Below are 24,949 nucleotides of genomic sequence, written 5' to 3'. Positions count from 1 at the left end.
AATAAAGAGGGAAATGAGATTGAGAATAAATGGGGTGAATTCCCACCATTTTATTACTTATGAAGGATATGTAATAAATGAAGGATAGGTAATAAAAAAACCTTGATTATTAATTGACATTTTTGTCATTAATGAAAAGAAGGGAGGTGAAAAGTTAATAAGGGTAATTTTGTATTTTTGTTATTTATTCCCTTCTTATTCTTATCCATTACCCAAACAAAGTATTGTCATATTTTTACATACTAGTTTAAGTCCTGTGCAACGCACGATTTTACTTTAACCTAATTATGAATTACTATATTGGTATAACAATAATATTTTTTAGAATAAATCAATATTTTTAATTGAAAGAATACTTGAATTTCTTTTCAAAAAAAAAAAAAAAAACCTAGAATTTTATGTTATATATATTGATATCAAAAGCTACTCATATTGATCATCAAACATTTAAAAAAAAAAACGCAAATTTCATGAATATAGGATTTTATATAAGAATGAAATTTTATGTTATTTATAACCCGTGCAATGTACTTATATACGCCATATGTCTCTATTTTGTTGGCATATTTTGACCAGCACAATTTTTTATAGCATACTTTGATCGGCACTAGTGTTTTATACAAATTTAATTGACTTTTTTTTTTTTAATTTTTATTTTATATTTATAATTATTAAACTGTAGTGTTATTATTATAAATAAATTAACAAATATATAATAGAAAGTTAAAGTGTTAATACTAATTGGAGAAAAAAAAACTTTTAAAGGAAAAAATACGACGTAAAATGATACAAAGTATGGCAGTAGTACATTATTCTAATAATATTACCTTATATACGTAGTGTCGTAGTACATGTTTGTTAATTATAAAAAAATACCTATTATAAAATATATGAAAATATGTTAAAATATTTTCATTGAATGCATATAGAATATAGTTGCAAAATTAAAAGTTAGATATTATATGATATGTAAATTAATATGCACGAAGATTTGAAAAAAAAAAAAGAAATGAAAGTGGTGGGAAATTTTTTAATCGGAATATCATCTGAGATTCGCTTTTACTATAATGTTATTGATTGATTGATTATTATATTATTGATTGATTGATTCCCAACTATCTATTCCTAGTCTCATTCCCACTTTTTAATCCCCAAACTCCTATTTCCACATTCCAAATGCGCCGTTATTATCCTAAAATAATACTCTCGCCGGTTGAAATTCCCCTGAAACGGGAGTATGACGGCGACAACGTAGTTGAAACGGCCGCCGTTTCGCCGGAAGATGACCACATGACGACCCTTTCTCTCCATACTTTCGGCGAATCCAACGATGATAATCATAATCATGGCTTCACTATACAAATCATCGAGGTACTGAATTCTCACTCATCATCTCATATTTTTACTGCTACTATTAATTTGAAGATTTTACGCTGATTATTGTTTTATGTTATTTAATTTTATTTGTAGAATATGAGAGAAGAGTATGGTATGTTTGTATGGCCGTGCAGTGCTGTTCTTGCTGAATATGTTTGGCAACAACGATCCCGCTTTTATGGAACTTCGGTTATTGAGGTCATTTTTTCATTTTTATTTTTATATAACACTCTTCCATATTTTGGTGTTCTGTAATATGCAAATTTGATTTATATAATGTGTGCAATCACTTTTTAATAATTTAATTTATGCTATCTACTCTTAAATTTCCTTTATTAAGAACTTGATTATATAAGGGCACATCTTTATTTGACAAGTAATATTACATTGATATTGCGGAGTGATTAAGAAAAATTAGTCGAGTAGAGGGTATTTTTAGAGTTAGGGAGAGGGCTAGTATGTGCTGAATTGGGTTTATTTGGGGATGTGGTTGCAGCTGGGTGCAGGAACCTCCTTGCCTGGATTGGTAGCGGCGAAAGTCGGGGCAGATGTCACTTTGACGGACGATTCTAAAAGAGTGGAGGTTAAGGATTTTGTCTCCTTATGCCTTATCAAAGTTACTTGTTGCTGCATGATTCTATACTTCATGAGTAATTTGATGCTAATTTATTAATCACAACTACATGGGTTAATTGTTGTAATGCAGGTGCTGGAGAACATTAGGAGAGTTTGTAACTTAAATAAGCTGAGCTGTAAGGTAATGTCTGACCCCCGTCTTATTTTGCTTCATCGTAAAATTTTGGATAAGTTCCGAAAAGTCTGAAATTTGCTGCATTTCGGTTCATGTTGTGTTCAATTGTTTATATGGTTAAAGCAACAAATAGGAAGGAAATAAATCTGGCCAGAAACTTCAAGGGGTTATAATGATACAAATTATTTCTTTGTGAGTGATTAAATTTTACTTGCATTTGTCTAGAGAACATTCATAATTTCATTTTTGTAAGAGGAGGAATTTCTCTTGCAATTTAATGCTTTATGTGGAAGGGAAGGGTTCTGCTTAGTAAATGACTGGCATAAAGATAAATTCTCTCCCCCATTTGCCTTTTTTGTTTTTACTATGTTTATCGACTATTTGATTTCATCACTCTATTACCGGTTCATAATTCACATATCTTTGCCTGCTAACCTACTCTTGATGCAGGTAAAGGGACTCACATGGGGAATCTGGGATGCACAGATATTCGAATTGCATCCCCAAATATTACTTGGAGCTGATGTATTGTATGATACCAGTGGTATGAGAAACCAAGGCTTTTGTTTTTTGTGCCTTTAATCTTTATACTAGTAAAAGCTAACACTGATACTATAACCGTTTCATTTAAGCTAGCCTTTGATGATCTCTTCAGCACTGTCGCATTCTTGCTTCAAAGTACTCCAGGATCAGTTTTTATAACAACTTATCATAACCGAAGGTTTGTATCTATTTAATTATTTATACTGCCATATATCATCCACAAAATACCAATACACTTTTGTTTTGGCTCGTCTTTCTTATTCTTATGCATATGCAGTGGACATCATCTTATAGAATTCTTGATGGTTAAGTGGGGTTTAAAATGTTTGAAACTCTTGGATGCTTTCTCATTTATGCCATCTGATAAAGCATCTGGACTTAGTGGTAATATTCAACTAGCTGAAATTGTTTCCGTTAGCCAACAGGGTAAGTTGTTTCTGACTTATATGTCTTGTTGGATTTGGATATTTCATGTTTACATGGATATCCAATTTTATTAGACGACTCTCTTTGTTACAGTGACATCTTGCTCCAAAGACGGCTAATTACCAATTGCTTTCATCTTCGCTGTGGGGTTGTAGTCTTCAAATTACCTCGGATTGAATGCTGCTGTCGTTGTCTGAGACAGCAGTCCTGGGCTAAGGCTGACAATTCCTAACAAATGAACTGATGTGCTCAGCCAAAAAAAAAAACCCAATGAATTGATATCCAGTTCAGAAAAGCATTTCACTGCAGGAAAAGTTATACATCTCCCTGGAATAGCATGCAAGACACTGTCTACAGGGTACCATAATTCAAATTAATTTAAATTTTGAGGCGTAAGTTGCTGCTTTTTAAGGAATATATGAACAATTTCTGTTGAACTTGATTTTCTGTGGATGTTGAATAATTTTCAAATTTTCTTACAAATGCCAGATAGAAATGTCTCACCACAGGTCTCTTTTGCCATTTCGGAGCCTGTTAAAATGAGAGGCTTTATCATATTAAGTCTGAGTAGTTCATCTAGGTGGAAATTTAGAACCTCTGTGAGGACTAACAACTCTTTTGAGAGATAGTCTATTGTATTGTCCAATAATATTTGAGACACATTTGAACTCCTTACTTTACTTGAAATGAGCAAAATATTGTCTTTCTTTGTTTTTAATATTGGCGATCATTTTGCTCTTTCTAATATTCTATGGGGAGGGGTTTGGGAGGTGAACTTCATTCAGAATTTAAAAAATTTAAGTTGATTTGTAGCTAATCCATCACAATAGACAATACTGCTATCTGCTTTGTAATACTGAAGCAAGTAGGATACACTTCATTCAAATGACAATGCAGTGCACTGCCAGATTCAATCAAGACCTCTTTTCCCTTGCCCAGGGATCTCAAATTCTCAACAAATAACCTTATTGTTGATTTTCCTCTGAAATAATGTTTTTAAGATGATTCATCCTAGTATGACTTTATGAAATAGGGGAATAAAAGGCTCACACACAGCAAACTAAGGCAATCCATTGTGCTTGATTGCCTTGACTAAACTTTTCTAATGGTCTACATTGTAGTATTTAACTTAGATATCCCGAAGGTCAATTTGCCTCAATTGACCACCCGGCAATTCTTTCGCACTTCCTGCCCTCCTGTGATGCTGCTCATCTTGATCATAGACTTAGCAAATGCCTCATAGAAAGCTTTCTTGGAACCAGCATATTGGTAAACCAATTTTTTGGTGCTTGGAGAAGTGAGCAAGGCTTGGTCTGATGAAAACAGGCTCTTTCCTTGAAGAATTAGCTTGTAATATGTGTTATCAAACATTGTTGGGGAAGGATCCATGTTGGAACCAGCATTTTTCACTTGGCTGTGTGCAGGGCACACTCTTTTTAAGCTGGCAGCAAAGGAAGGATTTATTGAGGGGTCAACGTCATGAGTTGTGTCAAAGTTGTGCAATCGGTTTTGGAATGACGAGCAGTGGGAGAACCCGAGACTGTGTCCACCTGCAGAATGGAGAAGGTTAGTTGAGTTTTTTGTATTCTGAATGTCTAGCATTGATGTTAGGGGTTAGATTACTCCTTCCCCTGTTGTTTTCTTAACCTGAAAGAGCTACTAAATCTCCAAGGTTTAGGCCTCTTTGAGAGAAACTTTGTTGGAGCTGAGATAAGTTGAATGTGGGTGCTGGAAGTTGTCTTGTTTCACTGGCAAGTGATGTTCTCCCATCTTTCCTTCCTTTAGGCACATACCAAGTGGGACCACCTGCCTGTAAACATGAGAATGAAGCTAGTTCGTGAGAGAATTACAGATGCTGGAGAATCACTTTGATCAAGGATCGTTTCTGAGGTTGATAGGTATCTTTTAAAGATATGAAATTGATTAGAAGATGTAGATGAAGGAAAATATATGTTAACTATAAGAAAAAAAAAGAAAAAGAAAAGTTGGACAATTTGGGTCATCACTGAAGACTATGTCCTTTGGACTTGCAGCATTTGCTTTTTTCTGTTTTCTTAATTTCTATTAAAATGTGCTATAAAGCCTGTGTACTGTTTACTTACAAGGACTACTGCGTCCCTTGCAGCTAAAGCCAATATGTCAGCACATGAGACAACTCCTGGACATGCAGCTTCTACTGCATTCTTTGCATTGTCAATGACAAAAAACGCATGCAGCGAAAGGTTTGGAGGTCCGGATTTCTCTACTTTGCTGTTCCCAAATTTGTCTAGAAGCACAGAAGCATCACATCCCTTTTAAAGGAGAAAAAGGATTTTTCCCGTTAGTTGAACACATACAAACATAAAACTCACACATGATGACATAAAGTTAAAATATGCTGGCAAAGTTTGGAGGGTGAGATTTATACCCTTATGAAGCAATCATGGAAATGCAGGCGAAGCAGGGCAGCTGGGACTGTTTTATCTTCTGTGAATGCTTCCTTGACTACATTTGTGATGATATCCTCCACCGAAGGACATGTCTTATCATAGTAATTTGAGCTCAAAGCATCACCAAGGGAAAATACTGAGGAAATGAGAAGGGAGCTGAAGACTGCAACTGCAATTGCCATGGTGCGACACTCTGAACTGTTACTTTCTCTTAGTTTATTGTTGAAAGTGAAAAGGGTCCGAACGAGTATTTATAGGTACATGAAGAGAGAGAGAGTGAGTGAAGGTGATATAGAGATACTGACATAGAGAGTGACAGAATAACAGAGTTGTTAATGTGACAGATTTTGGATGTTGGTTTACTAGTGAATTAGTTCAGCCTAATGGTGATGAGTAATATTTAAGCATCCTCATCAGCAGAAATTCTGATCATATCTCCACTTTTATTCCTCAACTTTTCCCCAAATTATCAAGGTTACTTTTACTTGGTCTCTCCTGAATCTTCTGCATGTGATCCTATAGTGGTTGAGGACTCGAGGTTGACCGTGTCCTCACATGAGGTAGCTAGTAATGATTCTTCAACCAGGAGGTTAATTCTGTTGCGATATCACATTTGTTGCATGAAGTGCTCGTATATGCCATTCTTGCAATGTGAGTGTCAATCGATTGTTCTTAACATACAAAGCGTTCTATTGTTTTTCTTGCAACATTTTTGACACAATGCAGATTCATTCGGCCTGTAATAGTTTTATCTTGATTAAGCTACGCTAATCTTAGTTATTCGAACTCTTCAAAAGTGATCTACTCGTTTGAGTTTTATCGACTAGGAGACTGTCGTTTCTGTCACTATTTTTCGCCATTAGACACGGGCATATGGGACTAAGGGATAATAATTGGAGAGTTAAAGAATGAGAAATGTTAACTGTATGAGATGATAGGATAACACTCCTCGTGATTGGTTTGATAGGTGTATATTTGTTTCTTTTTGTGCCAAGTCAAAAAGAAATGTTACTTGGAAGGGATGTGATTAGAAAAAACACATGGTTAGAGTTGAGCTATCACGTTCGTTAATCACTGTTTCTTCTTTAATGCTTGCTGTTTAAGCTACAATTATTATTATGGAGAAATAATGCAGAGCTCAAGCTAATAATAGATACTTCAAATAAATCAGGTAGTAGGATTACATGCTTAAGCAGCTACTAGCCGAGAAGATACAGATTAACCGCATAGTAGTACTAATGCCTACTGTTAAGCTAACGACTAATGACTGTTTACTGAATTGACTGGCTCCCATTGTCGGTGTCTTACATTATTATTGCATGGCTTTACCAAGTCTCTGTCGGCAACTGTTGGCTGTTAACTCTGATGTACGCATACGGAGTAACACATTTACAATTTTTATTCGGGCATCTATTTAATACCAAGGGGTCAGGGATCTAGGAAATAAGAATGTGAGAGACTGTAATTTGCACGCAAGTGTAAGATGGACATACATCCTTTCTTTAATTCATTAGAAAGAATACTTCGTGCCCTTCAAAATTAATTGTCCCTCATGAAGGTTCATTATGATTATACTTATATATTCATTAAGAATGTACTTTGTAAAATGGTGGTCTCCTAACAATTTTTTTTCTTTTGGACGATTTATTTTTGGGATAGAAAATACAAAGTATGACACTTACGTACGTTTAAATAGTACAAATTACACTTATTTCCCTAGGAGTAGGAGGGATGAAAATGTTTTCAGTAGCTATGAATATATTTAGGAAACATCCAATAATAGTAAGTTCTTGTGGTCATCCTTGGAATTATGGTGTTTTTGTTACTTCTTTTATTTCTCCTAATACTAACTTCTCTAACTCATTGCCTTGCTACTCGTATGAAATTTCCATGTGATGCATGTTGAAAACTACTAAAAACGTTAAGGGTTTTAAATAAATCGTATATCACATCCTGAAAAATTCTTATAATCACGGCCTCCCTTTCTCATTAACTTGCAAAAAGGAATATATAGTGTTACAAACTTCCTAACCCTAGAATTAACAATATTCTAGGAAGATATAATTTGACTAAAATACAAGATAATATATCCTAACAAATATTTTATAAGATAATATAATTTCCAAAAATATATTATACGATATTATCTCATTACCCCCCCTCAAGTTGGAGCGTGAGGATTGGAAACGCCCAACTTGGAAAGAAGATAATCAAACTGAGATTTGCCGAGAGCCTTGGTGAAGATATCCGCGAGCTGTGAGTTGGTTGGAACATGAGAGGGAGAGATCAAGCCTTCGGTAATTGCATCTCGAACAAAGTGACAATCGATTTCAATGTGCTTCATACGTTCATGAGAACCTAGGTTCTTTGCTATGTACAGAATTGACTCACTGTCACAAAATAATTTAATTGCCTTCGGATGCTGAACACCTATACTCAACATCAGAGCTTTTAACCATTTAAGCTCACAAGTAATAGCCGCCATGGACCTATATTTGGCTTCTGCCGATGATATTGACACTGTGTGCTGCTTTTTAGTTTTCCATGAAATAGGTGACTTGCCAAAAAACACTAGCCACCTAGACAAAGACCTCCGAGTAAGAGGACAGGCGGCCCAATTTGAGTCACACCAACCCTGCAGATTTAAGTTACAATAAGAGCTCAAAAGAATACCCTGTCCCGGAGTACCCTTTAAATAGCGCACCACTCTTAAGGCCGCTTCCCAATGCTCAATGCGAGGTTCCTGCATAAATTGAGAGAGAACGTGAACCGAATAGACTAAGTCGGGTCGTGTTACCACAAGGTATATCAAACGGGCGACTAGCCTTCTATAAGATTCGGGATCCGGAAGCGGCTCTCCACTTGCTAAGTCGAGCTTGCGGTTTTATTCCATCGGCAACCCACTTGGTTTTGCACCTAATAAACCTGCTTCAGAAATAATGTCCAACGTATATTTTCGTCGACATAAAAATAACCCTGCAGAGGTACAAGCAACCTCGATGCCCAAAAAATATTTTAAAGGACCAAGGTCCTTCATCTTGAAACAATCATTGAGATAGGCTTTAAAGACAGTAAGTGCAGCGGAATTATTCCCAGAAATAATGAGATCATTGACATCGGCTAAGACATTTATTTGAATGTTAGTCTCAGTGTATGTAAATAATGAATAATCAGAGTAGGATTGTAGGAAACCATACTATTTTAAAGCCTTGACAAGCTTTGTGAACCAACATTTGGGAGCTTGCTTCAAACCATATAGAGACTTGCGTAATCTGCAAACCAAGTTGGGATCCTTACTCTCAAACCCGGGAGGTAACTTCATGTATACCTACTCATCAAGATCACCATGTAGAAATGCATTGTGAACGTCCATTTGATGGACTTCCCAATTACTTCCCAAGTTTTTTGAGGCTGCTATGGCAAGAACAGTTCTAACTGTTGTCATTTTGGCCACCGGAGCAAACGTCTCATCATAATCAATACCTGCTTTATGATGATTACCAAACACAACCAAGCGAGACTTGAGACGCTTAACATTGCCATTGGACAAAAACTTGGTCTTGTAGACCCATTGGCTCCCTTCCCGGGGGGAGATATTCCAGGGTCCATGTGCCACTGTCTTCCAGAGCTCGAATTTCTTCTTTCATGGATTTGCGCCACCCATCATACTTCATAGCTTCTTTGAAAGACGTTGGATCCTTATTTTGAACAATTGCTGCAATAAATTTCTGATAATTCACAGAGAAAGTGTTACAATTGATATAATGTGCTAGGGGATACGGAGTACCTAGAGACTGATTGGCAGGCGGAGACAGACTTTTAGCAATAACCGTGTGTGTGACAAAATCGCAGAGCAAACAGAGGGATATTTTTCACGAAAACCTCGACCCATGTCAACATTGTGCTCGGTTTGCTGCTGTTGTGACGAGGGAGCAGCTTTACCATGCTGCTGTGCTGCTTGTTGCTGTTGATCAGGCTGCTGGGCAGCAGCAGCGTGTTGCTGTTCTGCCTGCCGTTGTTATTCTGCCTGCTGGGTAGCAACAATAAGCTGTTGTTCGGACTGGGTAGAGGCAGTGTCCTCCGCAGCCCCCCTGCGGGCAGCAGCATTATGCCGCGGGGTGCCTGTGGAGGAGGCTGTCTCCTGCTGTTCTTGCGATTGATGCTCACTAATATCTCCCCCATATAATTTCAGTCACATTTTCAACATTATTTGCAATAAAATCATCATCACTCAATGCAAGTTCCGCAAAATCAACATGAACATCATCCTCCGTATCACAAATATTCGGATCAAAATTAACATCCTAGGGGCAACCAAAAGGAAAAACATCTTCCACAAATTTCACATCACGAGAGACAAAAAATTCCTTTGTATCAAAGGTCAAACAACTTCCATTCCCTTTCCCCAAACGGATACCCCATGAATACACATTTACGACTTCTACTAGCGAATTTATCTCCTTTAGTCTTTTGATTGTGAGCAAAACACAAGCACCTAAAAGTACGAATAGCACCAAACGAAGGAGAATTATCGAAAAAAATTTCAAACGGGGTTTTATTTTGCAGGAGTCGAGTTGGGGTTCCTTTTAATCAAATGAGCTGCAGCTAAACACATTCACCCCAAAAATAAATAGGCAATTTGGCTTGGAATCTCAAGGCTCTCCCAACATTAAAAATATGTTTGTGTTTTTGCTCTACTCTCCCATTTTGTTAAGGAGTACCCACACACGAGGTTTGAAAAATAATTCTAGTTGCAACAAAATAATCAATCAAACAATTAAATTCGGTTCCATTATCACTCTGAACAATTTTGATTGTTTGATTAAATTGCCTATCAACCATAGCAACAAAGGCCATAAACATCTTAAATACTTCCGTCTTATCAATCAACAAATAAATCCAAACTGCCCGGGAAAAGTCATCAACAATAGTTAAAAGATAACGAGCTCTACATGACGAAACATTGTCTATAAGGACCCCACAAATCACAATGTATTTTCTCGAAAATTCTAGGTGATCTATTCTAACTCAAAGGAAACTTGTCTTTGGGATGTTGAGCACGAACACACCTCACATCCCTTAGCTAGGCTACCTTTATTATTGCAAATATGAGGAAGTAGCTTTACCACTCTTTTCGAATGATAACCCATTCTTCTATGCCATAGCTCCAAATTTGATGTTGCTTCGATCACAAACACACGTTGCACCTCATCCGGTTTGCTAAAGTAATAAAGTTCGTCTCGTCGAAGCCCCGTTCCAATCAACTCTTTCATTTGGTCCTGTATAGCACACATATATGAATTAAATTGAACAACAACTTTTAATTGATCACTAAGTTGTGAAACGAAAATTAAATTGCAAGTCAAATGTGGCACAAAAAGAACTCCATTGATGGTGATTTTATCTGACAAATGGACCGATCCTTCGAAAGTAGCAAGTACACTCTCGCCATTCGGTAACCCAAATGGACATTCAATGTTGTGGGTATCAAATAACCAAGATTTATTGCCGGTAACATAATGAGTAGCTCCGGTATCTATAATTCAACAAGTATCATCAAATTGACGATATAGATGATTTTCGGGAAGTTTTGCATTACCCATAATTAAGGTGAAGAGGACGGAGGTGGTGTCTCACCGCTGGCCATGGTTGTTTATTTTGAAGAAAAAAATTTAACATACCATAAAAAATTCTTATAATCACGGCCTCCCTTTCTCATTAACTTGCAAAGGAATATATAGTGTTACAAAATTCCTAACCCTAGAATTAACAATATTCTAGGAAGATAGAATTTGACTAAAATACAAGATAATATATCCTAACAAATATTTCATAAGATAATATAATTCCCAAAAATATATTATACAATATTATCTCATTACATCCAAATGAAAGTTGCTGGTTTCCTTTTCACCTCCTGTCCTTATGATTTGATATTACCTTCGTAACTTGTTTCCAACATTTCAAGTACGAGTATGACTTGAACATAAACCTTTCTGTTCACTACTTTTAATTAGAAGTTGAGAGGCAGACTGAGTTGCTAATCGAGGAGTGACTCAAGATGATAAGCTCACAATCTTGCATGATGGAGTCCCTTTATTTAGAACTAAGCACAGTAGAGCTAATAGGTTGATCATGAAATTAGGGAAAGAAGGAAGGAGTGGGAACTAGTACGTAGGTTGTGTTTTGTCTTTGTCATCACTGCCACCAGACATGGTGGCCTGGTGGCATGTGATTGTGTGAGAGGGAGGGCCAATGAGCGTTTGCTGGTCTACCTAGAGCAATAGAGCTAAGTACACCTGAGTGTGTAATAGAAACTCTCAAATATTCTAAAATGTTTCAAAAAATACAAAGTTCTCAGGATATGAAATAATTTAACAGTAATTGATGTTCTTATAATATTGGTTTTTTTTCCACAGAGGGCGTTATTCTTAATAGTAATCATGAATATTGTTTCAAGAAATGATCTTATAAAGAAATAATCAAACTATTCTATTAGAAGCAGCATTTTTCTTGTTGTTGGCTAATCTTTTTTAATATGAATCTTTAATAGCTAAGAATTTGCTTAGTATTTTAGCAAGATTGCCATGATGAACAGAGGTTTTCCTTCAGAAACAACGCGTGCTGATTGTTTTACTCAGAAAGAGTTAAAAACATTTAACTTCACTCAATTCTATTCTGTTACTAGTCTTACAACATAGCTAGTATTTAATCTGGAACTGGTAAAGGCAATACATTGTACGATTGATTGCCTTGATTTTTTTTCTTTTCTTTTTTGAATGTTCCAAATTTAACTTAGACACAAGCCCTTACGAATTGACCATTCGACAATTCTTTGTGATCTCCTGTCCTCCAGTGATGCTGCTCATTTTAATCATAGACTTGATGAATGCTTCATAGAAAGCTTCCTTGGAACTAGCATATTTGTAGACCAAGTGTTTAGTACTTGGAGCTGTGAACAAAGCTTGGTCTGAAGAAAACAGGCTCTTTCCTTGGAGAATTAGCTTGTAGTATGTATTGTCAAACATTGTTGGAGAAGGATCTAGGTTTGAACCCGCTTTCTTCACTTTGTTGTGTGCTGGACATACTTTCTCTAGGCTTGCAGCAAATGAAGGATTGATGGAAGGATCAATGTCATGAGTTGCATCGAACTTGTGCAATCGGTTTTGGAATGATGAGCAGTGGGAGAATCCTAGACTGTGTCCACCTGCATTAAAGAACCACAGTTAATATTTTGTTCTGTCTTTCTGATCTGTCACAGATAAAATAGTCCCTGCTTTTATCAAAGTATCTTTTAGGAAAAAAAAAAAAAAAACAATTTCAGGTTAAGTTTAGAAAAGTTCAGATCAATTTAAAACTTCGGGTGGTGATATATAATGTGTTCCTTGTTGTTGCCTTTGTTCTTCTTTACCTGAAAGTGCTACCAAATCTCCGAGGTTAAGGCCTCTCTGTGCAAAACTTTGTTGAAGTTGAGATAGGTTAAAGGTGGGTGCTGGAAGTTGTATTGTTTCACTAGCAAGCGATTTTCTTCCATCCTTCCTTCCTTTAGGCACATCCCAAGTAGGTCCACCAGCCTTTATGAGAAAAACAATCAATTAATACATGTATAAAAGATGATCATTATTATAAAGTTTAAGTTGAGTGATAGGAATTTTTATAATGGGAATTTTACATTGTCTACAACTTTTGCATGCATATACTAAATAGTTTCCTAGATAAACATACTTATAGAAACACTGCTGCTTACGAATTAATTTTTTATGATCATGTGAAAACATTCTCATATATAATGCCTTTCTTGTGTGATTGTTACAGAAAGATTATTGTTTACTTACAACGACTACTGCATCCCTTGCAGCGAGAGCCAATATGTCAGCACACGAGACAATTCCGGGGCAAGCAGCTTCCACCGCCTTCTTTGCATTGTCAATAACAAAAAATGCATGCAGTGAAAGATTTGGAGGTCCAGATTTCTCTACTTTGTTGCTCCCATATTTGTCTAGCAGCACTGAAGCATCACATCCCTGCAAACAAATTTAAACTCTATTGAACATTTGAACATATCTAAAAATTATGAAATGTACAAAAAAATGAAATTTATTCTGGCAATGCAAACTGATTTAATAAATACCCTAATAAAACAGTCATGGAAATGCAAGCGAAGCAGAGCAGCCGGGACTGTTTTATCTTTCTGAAACTCTTCTTTGACTGCATTGGAGATGATATACTCGACATCAGGACACGTCTTAGCATAGTGATTTATGCTTAATGCATCTCCTAGGGAAAATGCAGAGAAGATTAGTAGCAAACTGAAGATTGCAGCAGAAATAGCCATGTTTATGTTTATGATTATGAATATTATTGCCGTTTTCTCTGCTGTTTTTTGTTGATGAAGTTGAAGTGGATATCGAAGGTATATATAGCCATATCTAGTGTGATAGCAGTAAAAGGAGATTGATAGAGAATGACAGAGTAACAGAGTTGGTTATTAAAAGGTTAAGGATGTTGTTGGTTGACAACAGTAAATTAGTTCAGCCTAATAGGTGTTGATGTTTATTGTTGAAGCATCCTCTTTAGATACAAAAAATTTATAGGAATTCTAATACTTTTTTGGTGTTTACTTGTAAATGAGAAACAAGGAAAAGATAGAAAATCAGATATTATTAACTATGTTTATGCTTATGAATATTGTTGATTTGCAGTCTTTATTAGTGTAGAATATGAGTACTCCAACAAATATTCCCTTTGTGTCTTGAATTCTTGATAATATTTGTACTGGTATTTGGCTTTGAAGTCATCAAATTATGACCCTAAATTTGTCAAAAAAAAAAAAAAAAAAATTAATTTTGAAATTACTTTTGTCATTTTTAAAAAATCAAATATATCTACAATATGGGTTTGGTGCAATCTGTACAACATATTGAAACTATTTGTTGCTCAAGTTTAGTTGTTGTTACTCTTAATAGGGATATGAAGTAACCACTTTAAATTTTAAGGGGTTACCTTTTTATTACCAATTGGTTTGTCATAAATCATTTCTTACAAAGAAAGCGGAAATTAATGTCGTTTATAAATGCTTACTCCGTATTTTATTAGGGTAATTGCCCAGGTGACCTTAGCTTGAAGTTTAACGAAGTACATATTGTACTTCATTTGATCATGTGCAAGTAACAACTTAAGTAAACCGAGAATAAAAAATTACTATCCATAGAAATGCTAAGTGATGTGAAAACATGTTTGAGAATTCTTATCACCTTTTATCATTTACAATTCTTTATTATTGAAATTTTTTTCCTCATAACCTTTTATCATTTACACTTCTTTATTATTGAAATTTTGTTTCTTTGTCAAAAACATGTACTATAATAATAAAAAGACGGGATAAGAATGGAAAAATATAATGAGTAGGACTTAGGAGCTAAGAAGACAATTAAGTGTTTTTTTAATAAGCGGAATTGTTAACTTTATATGGAGGGGATTTTTTTTTTTAATAATTTAAAATAATTCCTTCATAAAAACTACGATCATAGAGTAATTTTTACATTGTGAAACATCTCCCACTTATATCGCTAAAAAATGCAACCTTTTGGAGAGGAAATTAAATAAATTCATTTTTATATATTTCCATAATTCCATAAGTAGGAAAAAAAAAAAACCAATACGAGTACTATTTTCTATTTTTTCGATTATAATTTTACGAATACCAAAAATATATACGTATTAAAATAATTAAAATAATACGGAGTACTGGTAGAAATAATAATACCAGTAGAAAATTAGCAAAGCCGCTCACAAGTCACAAGTCACAACACAAAACCGTTGCCCCTTATTCTAGGGTTTAAGCAACAGAGTAAAACCCTAATTCCAAATTCCCTATCCTCCAACTTCAATTTCTACCTCAAATCAAACTCCATTGCACAAATTCATCTTCTAGAATGGGATCGAAGAAGAAGAAATCGAATAACTCCGGTGCCGGAGATTCCGCCGGCGGTAGCGAAAATGGCAAGAAGAAGGAGATTCAGATGATTGAAGATCCTCGATTTTCAATGATTCATACTGATCCCAGATTCCAGAGGGTTCCGAAGAAAACGGATAAGATTGCAATTGATTCTCGGTTCAGTCAAATCTTCACTGACAAGCTTTTTGCGGGATCTTCTGCCAAGGTTGATAAGCGAGGGAAACCTAAAAAGCAGTCGGAAAATGGTTTAAGTCGATTTTATCACTTGGAGGAAGATGAAGAAGAAAAGGATGAAGTTAAGAAGAAGAAGAAGAGTGTTGTGAAGAAGGTGGAGGATGAAAGTGAAGAAAATAGCAGTGATTCGTTGGCTTCGGAGTCGAGTGGCGAATCGTCTGAGTCGGAATTGGAGGGTGATTCTGAGAGTGATGATGATAGTTTGACGAGTGATAGTGATGATGATGAGGCGGGTGGTGTGGATGTGTCGGAAGATGATGAGTCTGTTGAGGTGAATTTTTTGTTATGAATTGTTGTTTTTGGAATAAATTTGATTTCTTTATTGTTGAATGTTTCGAATTTCGGCTTATATGTTTATGGAACAGGTGGAGAATGTGCCTGTAATTGACAGTGAAACGCATAGGCTGGCAGTTGTTAATATGGATTGGAATCAAGTGAAGGTATTGCTTTGAGCTTTTTTCGAGTTTTGAAGCTAGTTTGAGTGGTCATTTGAAGCTATCTCTTGGTTTGAATTCTGCTTACTCGAAATCAAATATGGTGTATTCGTTGTAGTATTGAATTCGAATATATTCATATTGAAATGCAAATAGAATTATGAATATATTGTGTGTAATGTTGTCCATGATTAACGGTTCATGATCTATTGTCATTTAAATTCTTTTGGATTGATTAACTTACAAGAAGAACTTGCTGTATCATAGATGGGAATACTTTTAGGAGTTTCTTACTTTAATGTTATGTTATCTTTAGGCTTTACTTAATTGCACTATTTTACATTTCTCAATGTTATGGATCCTGTAGGCTGTTGACATATTTATGATGTTGAGATCATTCCTGCCTAAAGAAGGACAAATTAAGTCCGTAACAGTCTATCCTTCAGAATTTGGACTCAAGCGTATGGAAGAGGAAGCAGTTCGTGGTCCAGTTGCCTTGTTAGGGGATGAGAAGAAGAAGTATGATGAGGGTACGGAAGATGAAGACGAAGATGAAGATGAAGATGAAAACAAAGATGACGATGACGATGACGATGATGATGAGATAGATACTGAAAAGCTGCGTGCTTATGAAAAAAGTAGGCTAAGGTGATTTTTCATTACATTATGAGGGTTTTCTTGCTGAGATTTTATATTTAGATGTTTGATAGCTTCAAGAGAAATTGTTTTATACTTTCACGATCCACATATTTGCATAACATTAAAACACTAAGGTTAAATTCATGAAACTGCTGCAACAATTGTCTATCTTGTGGCCTATGGTAATTAGACAAGGGTGTGACTTTCAGTGTGTGGATACATATTTAGGTATCTGACATTCCAAGGCTAGAGATTTCAAACATGGTGAGACTTTCTTATAATTGTACACAGGTTTGGGGACATAATATATATTAAATTGAATGTATTCATGTTTTTAGGAGACTTTTTGCATGAATTTGAACGTAGACATACATATACACACATTTTAGGTTGACTTGATTGTTAATTCTTTTTAAAATGCTTATTTGGAGCCTATTTTTGGGCACTTTTTCTTCTTATCCATCCTTCTTTTTCTACATTTTCTTCTACTGTTATGTGGTTCATATTGAATGAAGTGTCCAAGCTTCATTGAAGTGTTAGCAGTTTAGCACAGCTACATGCTTGCAGAATTTTGGGGCAAGGATCCCATTCTCTTCTTGGTCTGTTGAGTGTTACAGAAGACTAAATGAAGAGTCAGTAGCATAGCTCATGGATATAATTTGTGAGCAAGCTTAAAAAACACGAAAGCTAATAGTTCCAAAAAAGATGACAGGCGTCATAGAATTCATAGAAGCTGGCTATGTTGTCCCCGTCACATGTTATAATTAGGTAGTCAGGTGAAGGGAAGCTTATAGTGGTCATATACTGTTTGTATCCCCTGTGGGAGATTGCTGATTCTGATTTTCTTTGCTACATGTCCTTCCTTATTTTCTCTCTGGGGCTCACTCCAGATCTCTTGTTTGTTTTATAAAGGCATATAGCTGTACTCAAGTGCTTTTAAATTGTTTGAGATATATGAACTCAAAGCTTCATTTTTCCCCCCGTACTCAAAGTGTGTTATGTCTATATTGTTCCTTGCTCTTCCAGGTACTACTTTGCCGTAGTGGAATGTGACTCTATTGCTACTGCAGATTACATCTACAAAGCTTGTGATGGGGTTGAGTTCGAAAGATCATCTAATGTGCTGGACCTGAGATTCATACCCGATTCTATGGAATTTCCTCATCCACCGCGGGATGTTGCAAAGGAGGTAATTTGATATAATTATTAATTGTGATGTTTGTCCACAGTGAAAGAAATCATTGCTTGTATAGCAATTTTAGGAAAACAGTTAATTATTTGTGGCTTTGTTAAGTTTTCTGATATCATGAATCCATGATTCATGAGTAGTTCACTCCCAATAGTAATACTGTGGTTGTATTGTAGATTGATCTTTAGGTTATGTTTTGATTATTTAACGGCAATTTTATCACATCTTTCCTTTTGCTTTTATTCTTGATATCAGGCACCAGCTAATTATGAGGGTTTAGACTTTCAAACTCGGGCTTTGCAGCAAAGCAATGTAACCCTTTCTTGGGATGATGATGAACCGCATCGTGTGAAGACACTGAGGCGAAAGTTCAATGATAACCAGGTTAATAATACACCCTGTCACAAGCATACATCCATTTTTCTTCTGCCTGATATATATTTTTAGTAAGTATATCTGCAGTATTCAATCCCTTTGGCTGGGGAATATAAACATTCTTCTAAATGCGTTTTTTGCTTAATTTTGAGTAAGGCCAGCTACTATCCCTTATATGAGGCAACTTATACATTTGTGTTTGGCGTGGGTAGCAATTTTTTTGATTTAATGTTTCTGATTGTGAGAATTATCTTTTATACATTTGTGTTTTATCTTAGATCTGTGAGCAGCTTTTTTGATTTAATATTTCTGATTGAAAAAAGGAAAATAGTCAAATATATGGGTGATGTGTGGATAGCGTTCATCAGTTTAAATTATTCACTCGTAAGGAGATTATATATCAAATTATTTTCATAATATTTTACTTGAAAGTGACACCTTACCACATCGTAGAGTCACTTTATTGCTAGGATGATTATTTGGTGCAGGATCAATTTCTTAAAAAAAGTAGTATGTTTCCACTTTTCATTTTGACAATACTTAAAAGATAAATGTTCGATGGTTTCCTTCAAAATGTTGACATTTTAGAATTCAACATAACTCATGGTTTTGTTGTTGTAGCTTGCTGAATTGGAATTGAAAGAATTTTTGGCTTCTGATGAGAGTGAGAGTGATAGTGATGAGGATGTGGATGAGGACGTGAGTGAGGATGATGCAGATTTATCTGATAAAGTAATTAAAAAAGCCAGGAAAACGAAGATGAAGGCAAAGATGGCCAAAAAGGATATGTACCGTGCCTTGGTCCAGTCTGGAAATGGTTCAGAGGATGATGAAGATGAAGGCCAAGATATGGAGGTTACTTTCAACACTGGTCTAGAAGATCTTAGTAAGAAAATTCTTGAAAAGAAGGATAAAGGTTCAGAAAGTGTTTGGGAAGCATATCTGAGAAAAAAGAAAGAGAAAAAGAAAGCTAGGAAATACAGCTCGAAGAATTCCTCTGATGATGACAGTGATGAGAGTGATCAAGAGCCTCTCGAACAGACAGAGGATTTTTTTGTGGAAGATCCTTCAACTGTTAAAAGCAAGAAGGTTAAGCATGGTAAGAAAAATAGGGAAGAGAAGAGACCTTTGGAAGATGAAGAGACTGCAGCGACTACAGCAGAGCTGGAGCTATTGCTTGCAGATGAGAAGGGAACAGATAATAATCTGAAGGGTTACAAAATTAAACCTAAAAAGGGTAAGGGAAAGAAGGGTAATGAGACTCCTGATGAAGACAACTTACCAGCAGTTGACTATGATGACCCACGCTTTTCAGCACTCTTCACTAATCCTGCATTTTCTTTGGATCCCACGGACCCTCAATTCAAGAGGTAATCTCTGTTTACTTTTTATAGGATATAATTTGATTAAACCAAATATTTTTCTGGATCCATTGCTTGGAAGATCCAAGAAATTTGTTACTATATTGTCTCTGAAATGTGTGACATTGAATTCTTGCAGGAGTGCAACTTATTTTCGGCAATTAGCTCAACGGCAGCACAATGACCGAGAAGAGGATACAGCAATAGCGCCAGTGGAACTGTCAAGACCAAGTTCAAATGGCTCCAGTAGGAAAGAAGATGATAATTCTGAAGGTGCTTCCCGTAAAGAGAAGTTTGAGTTATCCTCGATGGTTAAATCTATCAAGATGAAATCTCAGCAGCTTCCTAAGCCATCTAGTGATAAATTGAAAAAGGGTAAGACGGAACATGGATCAACCATTAAGGAAAAGAAGCATAAGCTAGAAGGATTGGATCACAAAATGAAGAAAAAGGCCAGATTGTAGAATAGAATGAACTCACTTCACCAATACAAAATTTTGAAAATTTATTTATTTATTTGAATTACAGACTTATTCTACTTTATTTATCTTTTCAATTTTTTTTTTTTTTTTTTTTTTTTTTTTTCCAAAGAGTAGGATTTGTAGCCTGTTGACAATGCTGTTCTTGATGTTCTTATATACTGCCATTTTAATTGTAGAAACTTGGAGATATGTCGAGGATTGAAAACCACAGCTTATCATACATACTTGGAACATGAAATGGAGTACTGCAATCATATTAACTACGTATTTGATGATCCTTTCATACCTTTTTCAATTCATCATTCCCTTCTTAGGTGTTGCGTATCTTCAAATAAATATGAACGACCGTAAGGGTAAATCCTTTTTTTCGAAGTTAATCCAAAATATTTCTGTCTTCTCCGAAAGAAACCACAAAAAAAGAAGCTGATAGTATCACATTTTTGCAAAATCTCCAATCTATTTACTGCTGTATTGTATGAAAAAATCAGTATATGGTAGTGAGCCATATTTACAAGTAAAGTGTTGAGTTACACAAACTGACGATCATAATCTATATCCATAACCAAGTAGCCTGCTAACAATGTACTCTAGAATATTGAAACGTGTATTTGGATGAACTGCTTCGGTCCAAAGAATTATCTGTTAAACAGATAGAATCAGGATCAAAATTGTGCAGATAAAGAAGTAGCTGTGTGCTAAAGCTGATGGTGCGCCTGAGCTGTTTGGTGGTGGTGTGCCTAATACGGTTGGTTGAAAAAAGGGAGGTCTTGGACTGACAGGTACAACTTCACCACCTGATGCAGCATGAAGTAGTTGGTTAACCATGAGGAAACTTCATGGAGGAGCGAGAAAGATGGAAGGTAGAGAGCTACTAAACCGAGCTACTTATCACAGATTTGCAGCCAAAAAAAAAAAGAAAAGAAAAGAAAAAAATGGTACTTACAGTCATGTTCCTTCCATCCAAATACCATTCTCTCGTGATCAAAAACAATGCGATAGCCAGTCAAGAAGTTCTCTGTAAAAGAACCACCAAATATTATTAGTATATACTATATATCACTATTCTTTTCTCATATTCTAAAGCAATCAATACTCACCTCCAATTATATTTATGTCATGTTCGCCACTTTCAGATTTGAAAACAGCTAAACAGTATACATATCGACCATCCTTGAAGATCAACAGCAAACAGTTAAATTTCATAATGTGAAGAGGCCTGATAAAAGTCATCCAATTTTGTCACCAATTTACCTCAGTATTAAAAAGAATAGTTGGATCAATCACGGTGAATATGTCTCCACTTCCCATTGTCAGATTAATACTGGGAATAGTCAAGTCGTCGATGATTGAACTGCAACATTAAGGTAAATTTCAGTGCATGAAATATTACAAGTTTTTTTCAAATTCTTTTGTCAGATAAACTGAACCTACCTTGTTACATAGCAGAATTCAAAAGGATTCTCTGGATCAGCTGCCAACTTTTGATCATTAATCTGTGAATCGAACTGCACACAGATTGTAACCATTAAACTCCATCCTCATTTCAAAAATCAATAAGAAAATAAGATAACTCAAATAACTTGCCTTTTCAGAGATAAGACTATAAGCTGGATCAGTCAAGTGAGTAAATGAAGTGCCAGTATCTATGATCACAGTTAAGTTTGTAGCAGAGACGTTTTTTCCCATACTAATTTGAGTAATGCTGACATTATATAAACTGTTGAAAAAAGACAGTATTATCTGAGTTAAATCTCCCAACACCTTTTTAAGCCAGAAATCATACTGAAAGACTATGAATGACTTACTTCAATGGATCATCAGTGCTGAGTGGTGTTTCGCCTTGTTCATTGCTGTCTCTATCTCCGAATATTATTTTACCAATGCCATCTCCAGTGAAACACATGGAATAAGAATTTGATGTAAGGTTTTGACTTGCTAAGACGCTTGGTAGTGATATGGGATCCATAGTAAGTCCAAGCAGGCCGTTTGGAGCTCCATTACTCAAGAAAGAACCAGTCTGACGGACACCACAGCTGCAAGCCACAAGCACACTTTGATCATGATCAACTAATTGGCTACTAAAACAGTTCATTTTTTTGGGCTGAAAGCAAAATAATGCAATTTCCATTTTTCCAATGTGGTAGTTAAATGCTGAAACATCAGTAAAGAGGTTTTTTTGCAATTAATGCACAGTTTGAATGTTGGAAAGCTCCCAACAGCTAGTTTTTCCAAGCACATTTCTCACAGGTTCTGCCTTTCAAATACCATTTCATCTCTGAGCTAGCATTGCAGTTGGTTTTTTCCAACTTAATGTAAAAATTCTTTGCTGTCAAGAGGGCTAAAAGAAGTGAAGGGTTACCCGAAAGGAATCTTAGCATTGATGCGTGCTGAAGAATTAGAGTTCATTGAAAGATGCAATATATCCTCTACCATGTAACCAGAAGATGAAGTGTTTGCTTGTAGATAATGAACTCCGTAGGGGCACCGGCCTTCTGATGAAACACAGCTTAGGCTGTTCTGACAGAGAGGGCTAGTGCATGGAAGTTGGGTTCCTGTCGATGAAGTATGTAAGCTGTATATGTTGAAGTCTAAAACCTGAAGTCCAAAATAAGGAGGAAAAAAAAAAAGCAGGGCAATGGTTAGAGTAGAATACACAGAAAAGACTTAAAAGGCAATGCATTTACGAATCTGTCAAATACAAGTACAAATTTAGGCACCCGGTTAAAGCTTGTTACTTATCTTGTTGTGAAAATCAACATATACTAAAGATTGGCACAAGATCGTTGACGAAAAGAAGGGTTTATCATCTACTTGTGATAGAAATGCTTTTAGAATTGGTACACATTTACATGCCAGAACACACAAAAATCAGAATTTGACAGCATAAGGAATGGGAATTAGCACTAGCTTACCGCATCAGAACTGAATTTCAATTGCGTTACACAATTAGGCACGCAGTCACACGGTAGCCAGAAAATATGACTGCCTGTATCAAGAGCCACTAGAAACCATGATTCTGGTGTCCCTACGGACACATTCGCGTAATATAAACTGTAATAGGACAGGAAAAAAAAAAAATGATGTAAGGCAGAAATAAAATAGATGAATAGCCTATGTCAGATAAACTCAAGATTACTGCTACTTCAGCACCATAAAGTCCATTGACTTTATATTACTTTTGTCAAAAACAAACTCAATACAGAAAAAAAATAGATTAGAGAGCATACAATCCAAGTTCAGTGATATGGAAAGTGGTGTTCCCAGAAGCAAAGGTGAGGGTGCTGTCATTAGTCTTTTCTCCTGCTAATCTGCGGCCATGGAAAACACGATCACGATGAGCCATTGCAGCGTAGTAATCAATCGTTCCCTTCTCTGGAAACCCGTAATCGTTGTTGAAAATTGCCTTAACAGGATCAGAAAATCTATGAAGGATATTAAATCCAAATGCCTCAGATCCATAACAGCTTTGACATGTCAGACTTAACATCAGAAACAGCACCAGTAATCCATAAGTTGACTTGCACCCCATCTTACAATTCATGAATATCATAACTTTTTTTTAGGAGATGACCAAAATTGTATGAAATTCAGACATTTTGGTGGAAGTTTTGCACCCCATTTAATATTGAGCTAACCAATTGGTGATCAAGCAATTTAAAAAATTGTTGGTGATGAGTTTTAATATAATGAAGAAGGATTCTTTGTAAGCAAGCTGTAGAATAATTCAAAGTCAATGTTTGAGGATATTCAAAATGTTACTTTTGGCACCTTCTTCTCTTTTTCTCTCCATGAAATGATTTCTATTTCTACGGCTTAATTTTCATTACTCAGACTTATTTTAAAGTAGTAAAAATGAAATTTGTATGTTAATGAGGGAGTTAATTACACTTTCAAAAACTAATCTTTTGTAAGAGGATATGTGAAACAATATGGTTAATAGATTACCTCGCATAAAAACAAAAGTTGATAGATTAGTAACTTCTTCCATTTTATAAAGTAGTGCCGTACTAATAAGGAGTATTTTATCAATCAAATACTTCTAATTTTGTTTTGATTATCTATTAGTATTAACTTATTTCAAATATAACATATGTAATACAAAAATACTCAGATTTGTTATAGCTTAATATCGAACATTCGGCGTGGTGAGCATGAACTTCACACTAATGTTACATGGACTCTCCATTTTACCTCAATTATTCATGTTGGACCCTCGACATTCGGATGTGGGTATGACACTTGGACACTTCACTATTAGTTTAAAATCAAGGAATTTTTTCACAAAATAGCCAAATCGGACGCTTAAACACATACCCGTATCGGACATGGGTACTTGAATCCATATAACATTGCTTCACACGTTACATATAAAGAAAAGACAACCGCGAACCGTATACTCTTCAAACATGTACGGACAACCTGTAAAACCAAAAAACTGTTTTTTTTTTTATTAGATAAAAAAAAAAGTCAAATACGAGTTGAAAAGTCAGAGGAGAGTGAATACGTAATTCAAATTTTCTAACAAGAAAATAAAAGACAAATGACAACGAAAGTCCAACTACTGATGATTGAGACTTTGTGTCCAACATTTAAAGATATTCTCCCTTTGATGAGCTTAGAAAATCATTGTCCGAATAAATGTCACAATTCTTTTTTTTGTTTATCATCTTTTTAATCCCTTTATTACAAACTTAAAGTGGTTAATTTCGAGTTTTTTGATAAAAAGTTTCTTTCATCATTTTCTACAAAAA

General features: G+C 35.5%; 4 protein-coding genes, 1 long non-coding RNA gene and 1 pseudogene across 5 annotated transcripts; 3 read left to right on the top strand and 3 right to left on the bottom strand.

Moving 5' to 3' along the window:
* Positions 1-845: 845 nt before the first annotated feature.
* On the top strand, positions 846-3,824 carry LOC110695286 (annotated as a pseudogene).
* Positions 3,825-3,924: 100 nt separating this feature from the next.
* On the bottom strand, positions 3,925-5,780 carry LOC110695285 (peroxidase 64-like). Its single transcript, XM_021872539.1, has 4 exons — positions 5,505-5,780; positions 5,200-5,388; positions 4,745-4,907; positions 3,925-4,647 (listed from the first exon to the last, which is right to left on the bottom strand). Exons 1-4 carry the CDS (start codon positions 5,706-5,708, stop codon positions 4,253-4,255), a joined length of 951 nt encoding a protein of 316 aa, XP_021728231.1. The 5' UTR covers positions 5,709-5,780; the 3' UTR covers positions 3,925-4,252.
* LOC110695287 lies at positions 4,551-5,314 on the top strand. The gene is made up of 3 exons (XR_002506040.1): positions 4,551-4,663; positions 4,883-4,995; positions 5,223-5,314. It is a non-coding gene; the product is annotated as an uncharacterized LOC110695287 (long non-coding RNA).
* A 6,322-nt stretch (positions 5,781-12,102) lies between the features above and the next one.
* On the bottom strand, positions 12,103-13,932 carry LOC110695284 (peroxidase 64-like). Its single transcript, XM_021872538.1, has 4 exons — positions 13,658-13,932; positions 13,362-13,550; positions 12,938-13,100; positions 12,103-12,733 (listed from the first exon to the last, which is right to left on the bottom strand). Exons 1-4 carry the CDS (start codon positions 13,859-13,861, stop codon positions 12,336-12,338), a joined length of 954 nt encoding a protein of 317 aa, XP_021728230.1. The 5' UTR covers positions 13,862-13,932; the 3' UTR covers positions 12,103-12,335.
* A 1,387-nt stretch (positions 13,933-15,319) lies between these two features.
* Positions 15,320-20,263, top strand: LOC110695282 (pre-rRNA-processing protein esf1-like). Its single transcript, XM_021872536.1, has 7 exons — positions 15,320-15,989; positions 16,084-16,158; positions 16,520-16,800; positions 17,818-17,980; positions 18,236-18,364; positions 18,977-19,725; positions 19,856-20,263. The coding sequence occupies exons 1-7, from the start codon at positions 15,462-15,464 to the stop codon at positions 20,178-20,180; spliced, it is 2,250 nt and encodes a 749-aa protein (XP_021728228.1). The 5' UTR covers positions 15,320-15,461; the 3' UTR covers positions 20,181-20,263.
* Positions 20,264-20,635: 372 nt separating this feature from the next.
* Positions 20,636-23,938, bottom strand: LOC110695283 (aspartyl protease family protein 1-like). Its single transcript, XM_021872537.1, has 10 exons — positions 23,426-23,938; positions 23,111-23,249; positions 22,558-22,793; positions 22,004-22,231; positions 21,783-21,915; positions 21,630-21,703; positions 21,450-21,549; positions 21,296-21,368; positions 21,142-21,213; positions 20,636-20,992 (listed from the first exon to the last, which is right to left on the bottom strand). The coding sequence occupies exons 1-10, from the start codon at positions 23,746-23,748 to the stop codon at positions 20,841-20,843; spliced, it is 1,530 nt and encodes a 509-aa protein (XP_021728229.1). The 5' UTR covers positions 23,749-23,938; the 3' UTR covers positions 20,636-20,840.
* Between the last annotated feature and the right edge of the window lie 1,011 nt (positions 23,939-24,949).

Source organism: Chenopodium quinoa, unplaced genomic scaffold (genome assembly GCF_001683475.1).
Source record: "Chenopodium quinoa cultivar QQ74 unplaced genomic scaffold, ASM168347v1, whole genome shotgun sequence".
Classification (NCBI taxonomy): Eukaryota; Viridiplantae; Streptophyta; class Magnoliopsida; order Caryophyllales; family Amaranthaceae; genus Chenopodium; species Chenopodium quinoa.
This window is presented reverse-complemented; position numbering and strand designations above follow the sequence as displayed.